Source organism: Mastomys coucha, unplaced genomic scaffold, assembly GCF_008632895.1.
Source record: "Mastomys coucha isolate ucsf_1 unplaced genomic scaffold, UCSF_Mcou_1 pScaffold23, whole genome shotgun sequence".
In the NCBI taxonomy this organism is placed as follows: Eukaryota; Metazoa; Chordata; class Mammalia; order Rodentia; family Muridae; genus Mastomys; species Mastomys coucha.
Window position 1 is genome coordinate 73,151,494 of NW_022196906.1, and position 12,451 is coordinate 73,163,944.

General features: G+C 43.1%; 1 protein-coding gene, 1 non-coding gene and 1 pseudogene across 2 annotated transcripts in view; 2 read left to right on the top strand and 1 right to left on the bottom strand.

The window, feature by feature from the left end:
• Window positions 1-12,451, top strand: part of Mto1 (mitochondrial tRNA translation optimization 1) — a 21,312-nt gene that overhangs the window by 606 nt on the left and 8,255 nt on the right. Inside the window, exons 2-10 of the mRNA XM_031344950.1 lie at window positions 893-1,092; window positions 1,167-1,284; window positions 2,868-3,157; window positions 7,462-7,574; window positions 7,669-7,859; window positions 8,172-8,302; window positions 10,256-10,460; window positions 10,814-10,985; window positions 11,994-12,112. Coding sequence (XP_031200810.1) covers window positions 893-1,092; window positions 1,167-1,284; window positions 2,868-3,157; window positions 7,462-7,574; window positions 7,669-7,859; window positions 8,172-8,302; window positions 10,256-10,460; window positions 10,814-10,985; window positions 11,994-12,112 — 1,539 coding nt within the window. The remainder of the gene's footprint in view (window positions 1-892; window positions 1,093-1,166; window positions 1,285-2,867; window positions 3,158-7,461; window positions 7,575-7,668; window positions 7,860-8,171; window positions 8,303-10,255; window positions 10,461-10,813; window positions 10,986-11,993; window positions 12,113-12,451) is intronic.
• On the top strand, window positions 2,674-2,780 carry LOC116074001. Its single transcript, XR_004111994.1, has one exon. It is a non-coding gene; the product is annotated as a U6 spliceosomal RNA (small nuclear RNA).
• On the bottom strand, window positions 6,817-6,935 carry LOC116074017 (annotated as a pseudogene).

The following is a 12,451-nucleotide window of genomic DNA, read 5'->3' on the forward strand; positions in this document are numbered from 1 at the left end:
CAGGGTTTCTCTGTGTACCCCTGGCTGTCCTGGATCTCACTCTGTAGACCAGGCTGGCCTCGATCTTAGAAATCTGCCAGCCACTGCCTCCCAAGTGCTGGGATTAAAGGCGTGCGCCACCACTGCCGGGCATCCACACCGGTCTTGTTAAGCCACTGATGTGGGTGCGCCCACCGAGAGCTTGTCAAGCCCTTGAGAAATGGCGCTACTTGTCGCGTTCTTTTTTAACATTGGGTGTTTTGTGCTAAGACCTGCTGATAGGCGCCTCAACTTAGGCACCTCCTTTTCTCTATCCTACTCATCACCTAAGGAACATTAGGTTGACTTCGTATCTTGGCTCCGGCGAGTAGTGTTTCATTAAACATAGGAGTACACTTGTCACCTCACACAGATTTAAATTCTTTTAGACATATACACAGTAGGGCAAAAACCTATGTCCTGTCAGCATTGTAGGATATATCTGCAAACATTTCAGAGGCCTACTGATGATTCTCATAAGTGAGACAGTGCTATGTAGACCAAGCTGGCTTGGAAGTCACAGTGATCCATCTGCCTCAGCCTCCTGAGCGCTGAGATTAAAGGTGTACCCCATCATGCCTGACCAAAGTGATTGAGGAATGTGGTACAGTATCACGTTTTCTTTGGCTTCAAGGGAAGGGAACTTTGACTTAGAAGGTTGAGTCCATAGGAATGCAGAGACCAGGAATGAGTCATTTTCCGCTAATTCCTCCTCTCTTTGTAGATAGAGATAGATATCTTTGTAGATAGATGGATATGGGGTTTGTTGTTGTCGTTTAAATGAATTGATTAGTCTGATTACCTTTACGAACACTCCTTATTAAATAATATGCACAAAGTACTCATTTATTATGATCATGTCCATTCTCTTTAGGTCAGATGTCCTGTAATCCTTCCTTTGGTGGCATCGGGAAGGGGCATTTGATGAGAGAAGTAGATGCCTTGGATGGCCTGTGTTCTCGGATCTGTGACCAGTCTGGCATACATTATAAAGTACTAAACCGGCGTAAGGGCCCTGCTGTGTGGGGACTGAGAGCGCAAATTGATCGGAAGCTTTATAAACAGAACATGCAGGTGAGCACAGATGAGGTGAGGAGGGACTATGGGCTTCTCCAACTGCTCTTTCAACTGGCATTCTCTCCGGACAGAAAGAAATCCTGAGTACACCCCTGCTCACTGTTCAGGAGGGAGCTGTGGAAGATCTAGTCCTGGCAGAACCAGAGCCTGGGTACGCTGGGAAGTCCAGGGTCAGAGGTGTCGTTCTGGGTATGTACTGGCTAATAATGCTACTACCAGCATCATGTTTCCCCTGCCACACTTCTTAGATTCTTGAGACTCATAACATAAAGCCATCTAGAGTGTTTGGGCATATTTAAGTATGTGCATGTGTGTAGTGGCTGGACGTCAGCGTTAGGTGTCTTCCACACTTGTTTACTTTTCTGCTTATTTATTTTTACACTACTCAGGGACATGTCTGGCACACTCACAGAAGACAAGAGAACAGCTTGTAGGAGACATTTCACTCCTTCCACCTTGTGGGTTCCAGGGACCAGGCTCAGGTCACCAGGCTTCATAGCAAGTCTGCTGAGCCATCTCACCAAGCTCCAGAGTTGCTTTGGAAACAGTGTCTCTCGCTGATCCTAGAGCTCACTGATTCAGGCAGCCTGGCTGCTCCATCTTTCCAATCCTGAGAACACAGACACAGACATGTGGCCTACTTGTAGGTTTCTTATTCATTTGGAATTCTTTGTCTTGAGTGCTTAACAAAGAGAAGTTGATCTAAAGGCACAAGCTTTCAGTTATAAGTTAGATGCTTTTAGAGATGTAATATGTTGAAAGGTACCAACTGTAAGTTCATAATGCAATGTTATACCCTGAGATTTTTCTAAGTAGGATTATGGACTCGTTATATATGGTGGACCGATAACACCATGATATACATCATAAATGATACATCATAAATATGTACTGGTGTTTCTTTGTTAATACTTTCATAAACAATTTATATTGAAAATTGTACTTTATGGCTCAGAAACAGAGGCAGGTGGATCTTTGTGAGTTCCAGAAAGCCAGAGCTACATAAAGAGATCCTATCTCAAAAAAATAAATAAATAAAATAAAATAAAATACACATACATACTTACTGATGGAAAATAAATTTGTTCATACTTTAATAAAGTTTTTAAAAACAACTACAAAAAAATTTCAAATTTATAGAGACAGGAAGCTTTCCTGTAATTTTTTTTTTTATGGGTGTGGAGGGTTTTGGGTTTTTTTTGGTTTTGTTTTGTTTAGATAGGATTTCTCAGGCTGGAGAGATGGCTCAGCAGTTAAGAGCACTGACTGCTCTTCCAGAGGTCCTGAGTTCAAATTCCAGCAACTACATGGTGGCTTACAACCATTTGTAAAGGGATCCGATGTCCTCTTCTGGTGTCTGAAGAAAGCGGCAACAGTGTACTCACATACACTAAATGAAGAAAAAAAAAACCCACAAGATTTCCCTGTATAGCCCTGGCTGTTCTAGAATTCACTCTGTAGACCAGGCTGGCCTCAAACTCACAGATATTCACCTGCCTCTGCCTCCTGAGCCCTGGGACTAAAGGTGTGCACCACCACTGCTTGGCTCTGGAATTCTGATATAAAGTACTTACATTTGTGCTCGCTTCGGCAGCACATATACTAAAATTGGAACGATACAGAGAAGATTAGCATGGCCCCTGCGCAAGGATGACACACAAATTCGTGAAGCGTTCCATATTTAAAAAAAAAAAAGTACTTACATTCTATTTTGTTCTGTAGTAACAATGAGAAAACTGTCTTACTGGTTTTTGTTTTTCTTGATCATTCAGCAGATGGAAGTACAATCTACGCAGAGAGTGTCGTTCTGACTACTGGGACGTTTCTGAGAGGCATGATCATGATTGGATTGGAGAGGCATCCCGCAGGGCGTCTCGGGGATCAGCCCTCTATAGGCTTGGCTCAGACACTGGAGAAGTTGGGATTCATGGTAGGAAGACTAAAGACTGGAACTCCACCCCGACTTGCCAAAGAGTCCATTAATTTCGACATTCTAAACAAGCACACAGCAGATAATCCATCCATACCATTCAGCTTTCTCAGTGACAGTGTATGGATCAAGGTAAGACCATTACAAAAACCTAGGTTGATGGCTGATGCTGGCTTTTCACAGCAGGACATATCCTAACTGTCTTTCTCTCTCCTCTCCTTTTGCTTCATTTTAAACTTTTGCTTTGTTTTTATTTATGTATCTGTTAGTTACTTTAGCAATTGGGTCTTTTCCTATCCATTCTTAAATTTCATTGCTTCTTTTATAACTTACTTTGTCTACTGCCTTAGTTACTTTCCTACTGCTAAGATGAGACACTGGCCAAGGCAACTAACAGAAGAGTTTTTGGGGGAGCTTACAGGACCAGAGGGTGAGTCCATGACTGTCATGGTAGGGAACATGGCAGCAGGCACGGCACTGGGGCAGTAGGTCAGAGCTTAAATCCTGATCTGACAAACCTGAGGGGGAGAAAGAGAAAAAGCTAATTGGGAATGTCTCTAGTCCTGTGAAACCTCAAAGCCTATCCTCAGTGACACACCCCCTCCAACAAGGTCATAGCTCCTATCCTATTCCTTCTCAAACAGTTCCACTAACTAGGGACCAAGTGCTCAAACACAGGAACCTATAGGAGCCGTTATTCATTTAAACTACCACATATAAAACCTTTCTGAAACAGTCTCAGATTTACAAAGTAGAAAAACATACTGGGGGTGGGGTGATATATAGCTCAGCAGGCAGCACCTGCTGCCAAGTCAGAAGACCCGGATTCAGTCCCTGGGGCCCACATGGTACAACTCCCAAGAGTTGTTCTCTGGCCTCCACACACACGCTGTGGCATGCATGTATGCACACGTGTATATATACACATACAAGCCCTTATACAAAAATGTAATAAAAGTCTGCAAAGCTACTGTAACAAAATTCTTTTTAATTGAAAAATTAAGATTTTATTTTTATTAAAAGAAAAAGAAAAAAATTAAGATTTTATTTTTATTTTATGTGTATCAGTTTTTCCTGAATGTATGTTTGAAAGTCATACATTGTGAATATTTTTACTGCCTCCTTATAAAATGTGTATATAAGTGCATGATTATTGCCTAGTACAGTAAAATGCCCATTTCTCTTTATGGAACATCTGATAGTAAATTATAGAGATTGTGAGCCTTCTCTCTAAATAATTCAGTCTGAACCTCAACTAGACACAGATGTCCTGTAATATGAAGGCAGTGTGGTGTTGAAATTTGAGGACTGTCATACTGATCCAATGTTGATATCTAATAGATAGTCCCTAGGTAGAGTCTGCTGGTTACCTGGTGTCACCCACAGTCACCCCACCCCAGCCTAGGTCTGTTTTGACATTGTTTTCACATTTATTCTAAATTTATTTCTGTGTTTGTTTGCATGTGATGCAAGCTTGTGAAAGTCAGACAACAACTTTGAGGAGTCAATTCTGTCCGTCTACCACATGGGTCCTAGAGACTGTAGTCAGGCCAGCAGGCTAGGCAGCAGGGGAGCCTCACCTACGAGCCATCTAGATGGCCCACACTTTTTGCATTATGTTTTTGTTTTTTGGGTTTAGGGGGAGGGTTGTATTGGTTATTGAACCTAGGGCTTTGCACAGAGCCATGCAGAGAAACCCTGTCTAGAAAAAAAACAAAAATTAAGGATTCGGGAGCTGGAGATATGTCTCAGTAGTGAAGAGCACTGTCTGCTCTTCCAGCAGACCCCGGTTCAACTGTCTGTCACTCTAATCTCAGGGGATCCGATTCCCTCTACAGACACTGCATGTATGTGGTACATGGATATACATTTAGGCAAAACATTCATACACTCAAAAAAAAAAAACAAATCTGAATTAAGTGTTAGTAGTTGAAGTCCCATTTTTTCATAAATTTTTCTTATGTGGGTAGTTCTAAATATCTTATTAATTTGAACAGGTCATTGTGTGTGTGTGTGTGTGTGTGTGTGTGTGTGTGTGCGCGCACACACACATGCACAAGCACTATGGCATGTAGTAGAGATCAGAGAACAACTTGTGAGAGTTCATTCTCCTACCATGTGGGTCCCTGGAGTTAAAGTTAGGCATCAGGCTTAGCTGTGAGCCTTCTCCAGCTGAGCCATCCTGCTGTCTCGCTTTAGGATTCTTGCTTAATACAGTGCATCTTAGGATGACATTTTCTTAGCCTGTGTACTTTTAACTTTTTTGACGACGGGGCTTTGCTGTATATGCCATCCAGGCTTCCTGCCTGTTTCCCAAGTGCTGTAAGTTTTTTATTTTAATTTATTAGTTTGGGTTGGCAGGAATGTAGTTTAGTTGGGGAAGTGTTAAGCCCTGGTGTGTTCTCCAGTAGCACATGAACCTGGCATGGTGGTATCTATCTATCTATCTATAACCCTAGCCCTTACAAGGTGAAAAACAGGATCAGAGGTGTGAGGTTAATTACCCTCAGCTACATAGTAAGTTTGAGGTCAGTCTGGGCTACATGAGACCCTGTATTTTTTCAAATTTAAAGCAGGCACACACTTAAATCTAGCATTCAGGAAGCTGAGGCAGGAAGATTTGTGAGTTTGAGAGCAGCCTCTGCTACTTTGTGAGATCCTGTCTCAGACACTTTATTTCACAAATGTGGGAGCTAGAATAATAGTTAACTTTTATACTGTTTTATCATTCTTTCTCTCTCTAGTTACAGTTTTTCTTTGTTCAATGTTTTGTCTGTGCGTGGGAGCCTGTGCATGCTAGAGGCATCTGATACTCCTGGAGCTGGAGTTACATGTGGTTGTAAGCCAGCTGATATCTCTGCTGAGAACTGAGCCCTCTACAAAAGTAGTAGTATATGCTTTTTAGTGTTGAGCCATCTCTTGATCCCACCCACCCCACCATTTCTTAAGAAGGCTGAACGAAGACTTTCTGGAACTCATGGATGATCCTTCCAAGTGCTGGGCTTATGGATGTGAGCCACCATGTAGTTGCTGGGATCCAAACTCAGGACCTTCCGAAGAGCAGTCAGTGCTCTTACCTGCTGAGCCATCTCGTCAGCCCTTTTTACATGTCTTTAACAAAAAAAAAAAAAAAAGCTCACAGTACTATCACAACTAAACTTTGTTTAGTATTGGGGCTTTCTTGAGACAGGGTCTTGCTGTGTAACTTTAGTAAGGCTCTGCTTCACCTTCCCTAGTGCTGGGATTATCAGCATGAAGCACCAAGCCCTACTAAAACATCAAAAAAATCTTTTTCTTTTATTTGGTGTTTTTCAAGAGAGGTTTTTTCTATGTAGCTCTGGCTGGGCTGGAACTCTAGACCAGACTGGCCTCGAACCTGGAGATCCTTCCACCTCTGTCTTCTGAGTGCTGGGATTAAAGGCATGGGCCACCACCATGCAGCTGGTTCTGTGATTCTTTAATGGATGGTTCAAGCTATTGGCTTAAAAATGTTAAGAAGTAGTATATTTCAATTATAGTAGGCCACCACCACCTGGCTAAACATAATTTCATAATGTCATCTGATGCTCAGTTTTTCCCTAATTTCCTCAAACATAGTGAATTCTATTTGTATGCATGTGTGCTTTCTCCCCCTACCCGTTGATTTCCCTCTCTCCCACTCCCTCGCCTATCACATGCTGGTGGTGGACACCCATGCGAGTTGTCTCCTTCCACTGTGGAAACTCAGATTGTCCCACATCATCATCCCTTGGGTGTGTTTCTTTTCTTTTTTTTTTTTTTTTTTAAAAAAAAGCCTTCAGCACCCAGTATTCCCAGGCGGTCTTTCATCCAAGTACTAACCAGGCCTGACCCTGCTTAGCTTCCGAGATCAGACGAGATCGGGCGCGTTCAGGGTGGTATGGCCATAGACTGGGTGTGTTTCTTGCAGTGCTTTTAAACTATTTTAAAAAGGACAAAGAGAAACTGTACACATTCCACTATAGGCTATCTTATATCTGTTGCCCCGTCCCCAGTATTTATGTATAAAAGAAGTTAAGTCATTTCCCCAGTCTAGAGCTTCCCATATCCTAGATTTGTCTGATTATTGCCTTTACCATTTTTCCCAGAAACTGATAATTAGATTTTGGAACTTCCTATGTTTAGGTTCACCTGTTGGGATATATGTTTGTGTTTGGCAGGAACCTTTAATTATGTACAGATTTGATGTGTGTTAAAGGAAGTCAGTAGTGTGTGAGATTTGTTTGAATAAGAGGCAGATCAGTAAGTAAAGGAGCAATGGGCCACCTGCAGTCACGGCAGGCAGGAGCTAGGGCAGGAGAAGCAGAGTCTGAGGAGAGCTTCTCTCCAGAGAGCTCAAGGCCACTTAGGCCACTCAGGACCTGTCTCAAACAGACAAGCAGGTTGAGTGTGCAATGCATCTGCTTGCTCTCTTCTAGCCGGAAGATCAGCTGCCATGTTACTTGACTCACACCAACCCCAGAGTGGATGGGATTGTCCTTGAGAACCTTCACCTGAATAGCCATGTTCAGGAAACTACAAGAGGGCCCCGGTAAGGACAGAAGGGAGTACTTAATCACTTTAAGGAATGAGGGAAACTTTTTCTGTCATAAGAATTTACTTTAAATTTCAATGTCTTGTTCTAGATACTGTCCCTCTATTGAATCAAAGGTTTTACGTTTTCCAAATCGCCTACATCAGGTTTGGTTGGAGCCTGAAGGAATGGATTCTGATCTCATCTACCCACAAGGGTTATCTGTTACACTACCAGCTGAGTTACAGGAGAAAATGATAACATGCATCAGAGGCTTGGAGAAAGCCAAAATGGTTCATCCAGGTAAAGAAGGTCCCACATGCTCTTCAGTGTAAGCAGTGAGGTGGTCTTAGCTACAACCATTGTTTCTTAACACTCCAAAAACGTAGCCCAAACTGGACCTGGGGGGAACATACGTCTGTAATCCTAGTACTTGGGAAGCTAAAACAGGAAGCTATCTGCAAGTTTGAGGCAGTGTATAGCTACATAGCAAGACCCTGTGTCAAAATATATAAGCTAGATGGAGCCCAGCATCTGTACATCTGATGTGGTCTGATCTGCCTCGAGCCACGTGCAGCTATTGTGACTTACCTTGTGCTCCTGTTCTTTGGTCAGGCTATGGTGTTCAGTATGATTATTTAGACCCCCGTCAGATCAGTCCTTCCCTCGAGACACACTTGGTTCAGCGGCTGTTCTTTGCTGGGCAGATAAATGGAACCACTGGCTATGAGGAAGCTGCAGCTCAGGTGAGATTTCTTTTGTTTCGTTTTGTTTTGTTTTGCTTAAGAATAGGTCTCTCTATGTAGTCTTTCTTGGCTATGAAGCTCACTATGTAAACTAGGCCCGCTTGAAACTAAGAGATCTACCTGCCTCTGCCTCCCAAGCGTTAAGATTAGTGGCGTAAGCCACCGTGCCCACCCTGTTCCAGCTAAGAGTTTATTCAGACTCCGATGGTACTATAAACAAAAAGGCCATTTTATTAGTGTTCATTTCATATTGTCTGTTGTGTTAATTATATTGATCTTGAATACAACAGTATTTCAGGCTAAGTGGAGATAGTTGTTGTATATAATATACTTGTTTTGTTTTGAAATAGGGTCTTGCTGTGTAGCCTAGACTCATCTTTTTGTTTGTTTGGTTTGGTTTGGTTTGGTTTTTTGTTTTTCAGATAGGGACTCATTTAGCCCAGACTGGCCTCAAACGTGCTATATAGCCCAGACTGACCATGAAAATTCAGTCCCACTGGGCAGTGGTGGCGCACGCCTTTAGTCCCAGCGCTTGGGAGGGAGAGGCAGGTGGATTTCTGCATTCGAGGCCAGCCTAGTCTACAGAGTGAGTTCCAGGACAGCCAGGGCTACACAGAGAAACCATGTCTCGAAAAAAAGAAAACAAACAAAAAAAAAAAAAGAAAGAAAATTCAGTCCCACCTTCACCTTCATACTGCTGAGATCAAAAGCATGCACCAGCACTCCCGGCTCAAACTGCTGATCTCCCTGCTTCACCTCCCTAGCGCTAGGATTGCAGGCATGTGTGCCATGTGGCCCAGCTTGTGGGAGATGATTTTGAAAGAACTTAGAGCTAGTTTCTGAGTCCCTAGATATGCTAGCATGCTGTGAAAATATGGAATTGCTTCTAAAGTGTAAAAAAGACCATTTAATTCTTTGAATATATGTGTTTATTTTTTGTTTTTTGTGTTTTTTCGAGACAGGGTTTCTCTGTGTAGCCCTGGCTGTCCTGGAACTCACTCTGTAGACCAGGCTGGCCTCGAACTCAGAAATCCACCTACCTCTGCCTCCCGAGTGCTGGGATTAAAGGCGTGCACCACCACCGCCCGGCTTGCCTTGGGCTTTTGAAACCTGAAAGCCCCCAGTGATACAACTACTTCCACAAGGCCACACCTCTTAATCCTTCTGAAGTAGTTCTACTCTCTGATGACTAAGCATTCAAATATATGAACCTCTGGGGGCCCCAATACACAATGATAAATTATATCATTGTTTGTACATGTAAAAAAGCTAGAGACCTCTCCTAAGTGAGTTTGCAAAAACCCACACCTCTCCACCCAATCTGTGGATGAGTGAATCGCACTCACATGCTGGCTACGTTTCTGGGTGTGGATCACATTCTCTCTCTTACATTCCTTATGAACCTGTTTTTTTCCTACCCCATGTGTTTGTTTTTGTTTTCATTTTGTTTGTTTGTTTGTTGTTTGTTTTTTCGAAATAGGGTTTCTCTGTGTAGCCCTGGCTGTCCTGTAATTTACTCTTGTCTTTGTTTTTTAAAGATTTATTTATTGTTATATGTAAGTATACTGTCTTCAGACACACCAGAAGAGGGCGTCAGATCTTATTACAGATGGTTGTGAGCCATCATGTGGTTGCTGGGATTTGAACTCAGGACCTCTGGAAGAGCAGTCAGTGCTCTTAACCGCTAAGCCATCTCTCCAGCCCTTATTTTTGTTTTTTAAGACAGGATTTTCCCATGTAGCCCTGGCTGTCCTGGAACTCACTTTGTAGACCTGGCTGGCTTAGAATTCAGAGATGTACCTGCCTTGGTCTCCTGAGTGCTGGGACTAAAGGCGGGTGCCACCACTGCCCAGCTCTTCCTCTCTGTGTGGGTTTTTCCTAGATAGCATGCTGAGTAGCCTAGCTATTTGTTCAGTTCATAATGGCCTCTTAAACATCTCAGCCCTCTTGTAGGGAGTGATAGCTGGAATCAATGCCAGTCTAAGGGTCAGTCGAAAACCACCCTTTGTTGTGAGTCGAACAGAAGGCTATATAGGAGTCTTGATTGATGACCTCACCACCCTGGGCACCAGTGAGCCTTACCGAATGTTCACCAGCAGAGTGGAGTTCCGTTTGTCTCTGCGCCCAGATAATGCTGACACCCGGCTTACATTCCGAGGTAACTGTCAGTGAGTCTTGTAATGTATTTCACCACTTTGGGGTTTTATTGGTTTGTATAATTGTTTTGAGGCAGGATCTCTTACAGTGTGGCCTAAGATGACTTTGAATTCCTGTTCTTGACCACACCTGTCAAGTAGTAGGTGACTACTACATCCAGCCTTGGGAAGTGGGTGTTGGTGGGGAGCTATTGAAACAAGGTCTCTGTGTGTATGCAGCTGGCCAGCCTTGAACTGGCCGCTCGCGGTCTCCCTCTCTTCCTCCCTTCCTCCAAACACTACATTACAGAAGTGTGCTGCCACGCCCTGCACTCTGCTGTTCTTTAAAACTTCTTTCTCCCTCTTCATTTCCTAGCCCATAAGGAAGCTGGCTGTGTGTCCTCACAACGCTATGAAAGAGCTTTGTGGATGAAGTCGTCTTTAGAAGAAGGTGTCTCTGTGTTGAAATCCATTAAGTTCTCAAGTTCGAAGTGGAAAAAGTTAATCCCACAAGCTCCTATAAGTATGAACAGAAGTCTTCCTGTCAGGTAAGAGTTTCTTTCTCTTTTGTTTTCCCCTTCTCTTCTCCCTCTTGCCCCATCCCCACTCACTCCCTCTGGGCCCCACGGTATGATTTTCAATGTAGACTTTTCTTAGTCTTTACTGAAAAATGAGATATCATAGAGATATCATATTTAGGTCCCCTACCTACACATTTTAAATGAATACAGCTTGCTCTTAGCTTTTCATCAGCTTTTAGTATAACTCATCTAATATATATATACACATACACATACACATACACACACACACACACACACACACACACACACACACACACACACACACATGTGAGCCATGTATGACATTAACCTTGGCAGTTAGGAGGTGGGGATAGGGGTCAGAAGTTTCAGGTCTGTTTCTGCTGTAGCTGTATAACAAAGTGGGCAAAATTGAGCTCATAAGACCCTGTCTTGAAAAAGAAATTAAAATAAAATGTATATGGCTGGGCGTGTAGCTTGATGGTAGAATGCATGTTTACCATGAGTGAGGCCTTGAATTCTTTTATTCTCTGCCTCATGAGTGCTAGGTAGTAGCATATACCACCATACCTAGCAAAAAAAAAAAATCTTAATAAATATATTTATGTTTGATTATAAAGTGTGTGTGTGTGTGTGTGTGTGTGTGTGTAGGTGTGTGTAGGTGTTGCCTACATGTATGCACTTGTACCATATGCATGCTTGGTGCCCAGGGAACCAGAGAAGGGTGTCAGATCCCGTGGAACTAGAGTTACAGATGGTTATGAGCTATCCTGTGGGTGCTGGGAAACAAAGGCGGGTCCTCAGGAATGGCAGCCAGTGCCCTCAACCCCTGAGCCATCTCTCCAGCTCAGTTCTTAATTTTTTGTACATGTACAATTTCTTTGTGGTTTCCATTGAAAAAAATTAAGAGTCCCTTTTAATCTAATGTTTAGTATATTCCAAGGAACTTTGTTCTGAGTTTGGCTTACAGGACATAGATCCTTATTATGTTGCTTAAACTTTTTACACTGGCAGTGGTCTGGATATTCTTAAGTATGAAGAAGTGGACATGGAGTCACTAGCCAGCGTGCTTCCTGAGCCCTTGAAGACGTATACTGGATGTAGTGAGCTCGCCAGAAGGCTGAAAATAGAAGGTAAGGAGAGTTGTCCTCCTTAGGTGGAATCATCTTTCCATGTGTGCCGATGATAACTGAGCAGTGGACCCGTCCAGAGCAGTGTTTGCCGAGCAAGGGGATGATGCCTAAGGATGATATAGGCTCTGCATTTTCATAGGTTTGTCCTCCAGTAGAAAGCTAAACAGTGAAGAGTGCAGAACAGAACAGGCTGATTATGGGGATGGTGGGGAAAAGCTGTGTGCTGTTTATACAGAAAAAGGCTCCTAGCCAGGCAGTGGTGGCACACGCTTTTAATCCCAGCACTTGAGAGGCAGAGGCAGGTGGATTTCTGAGTTCGAGGCCAGTCTGGTCTACAGA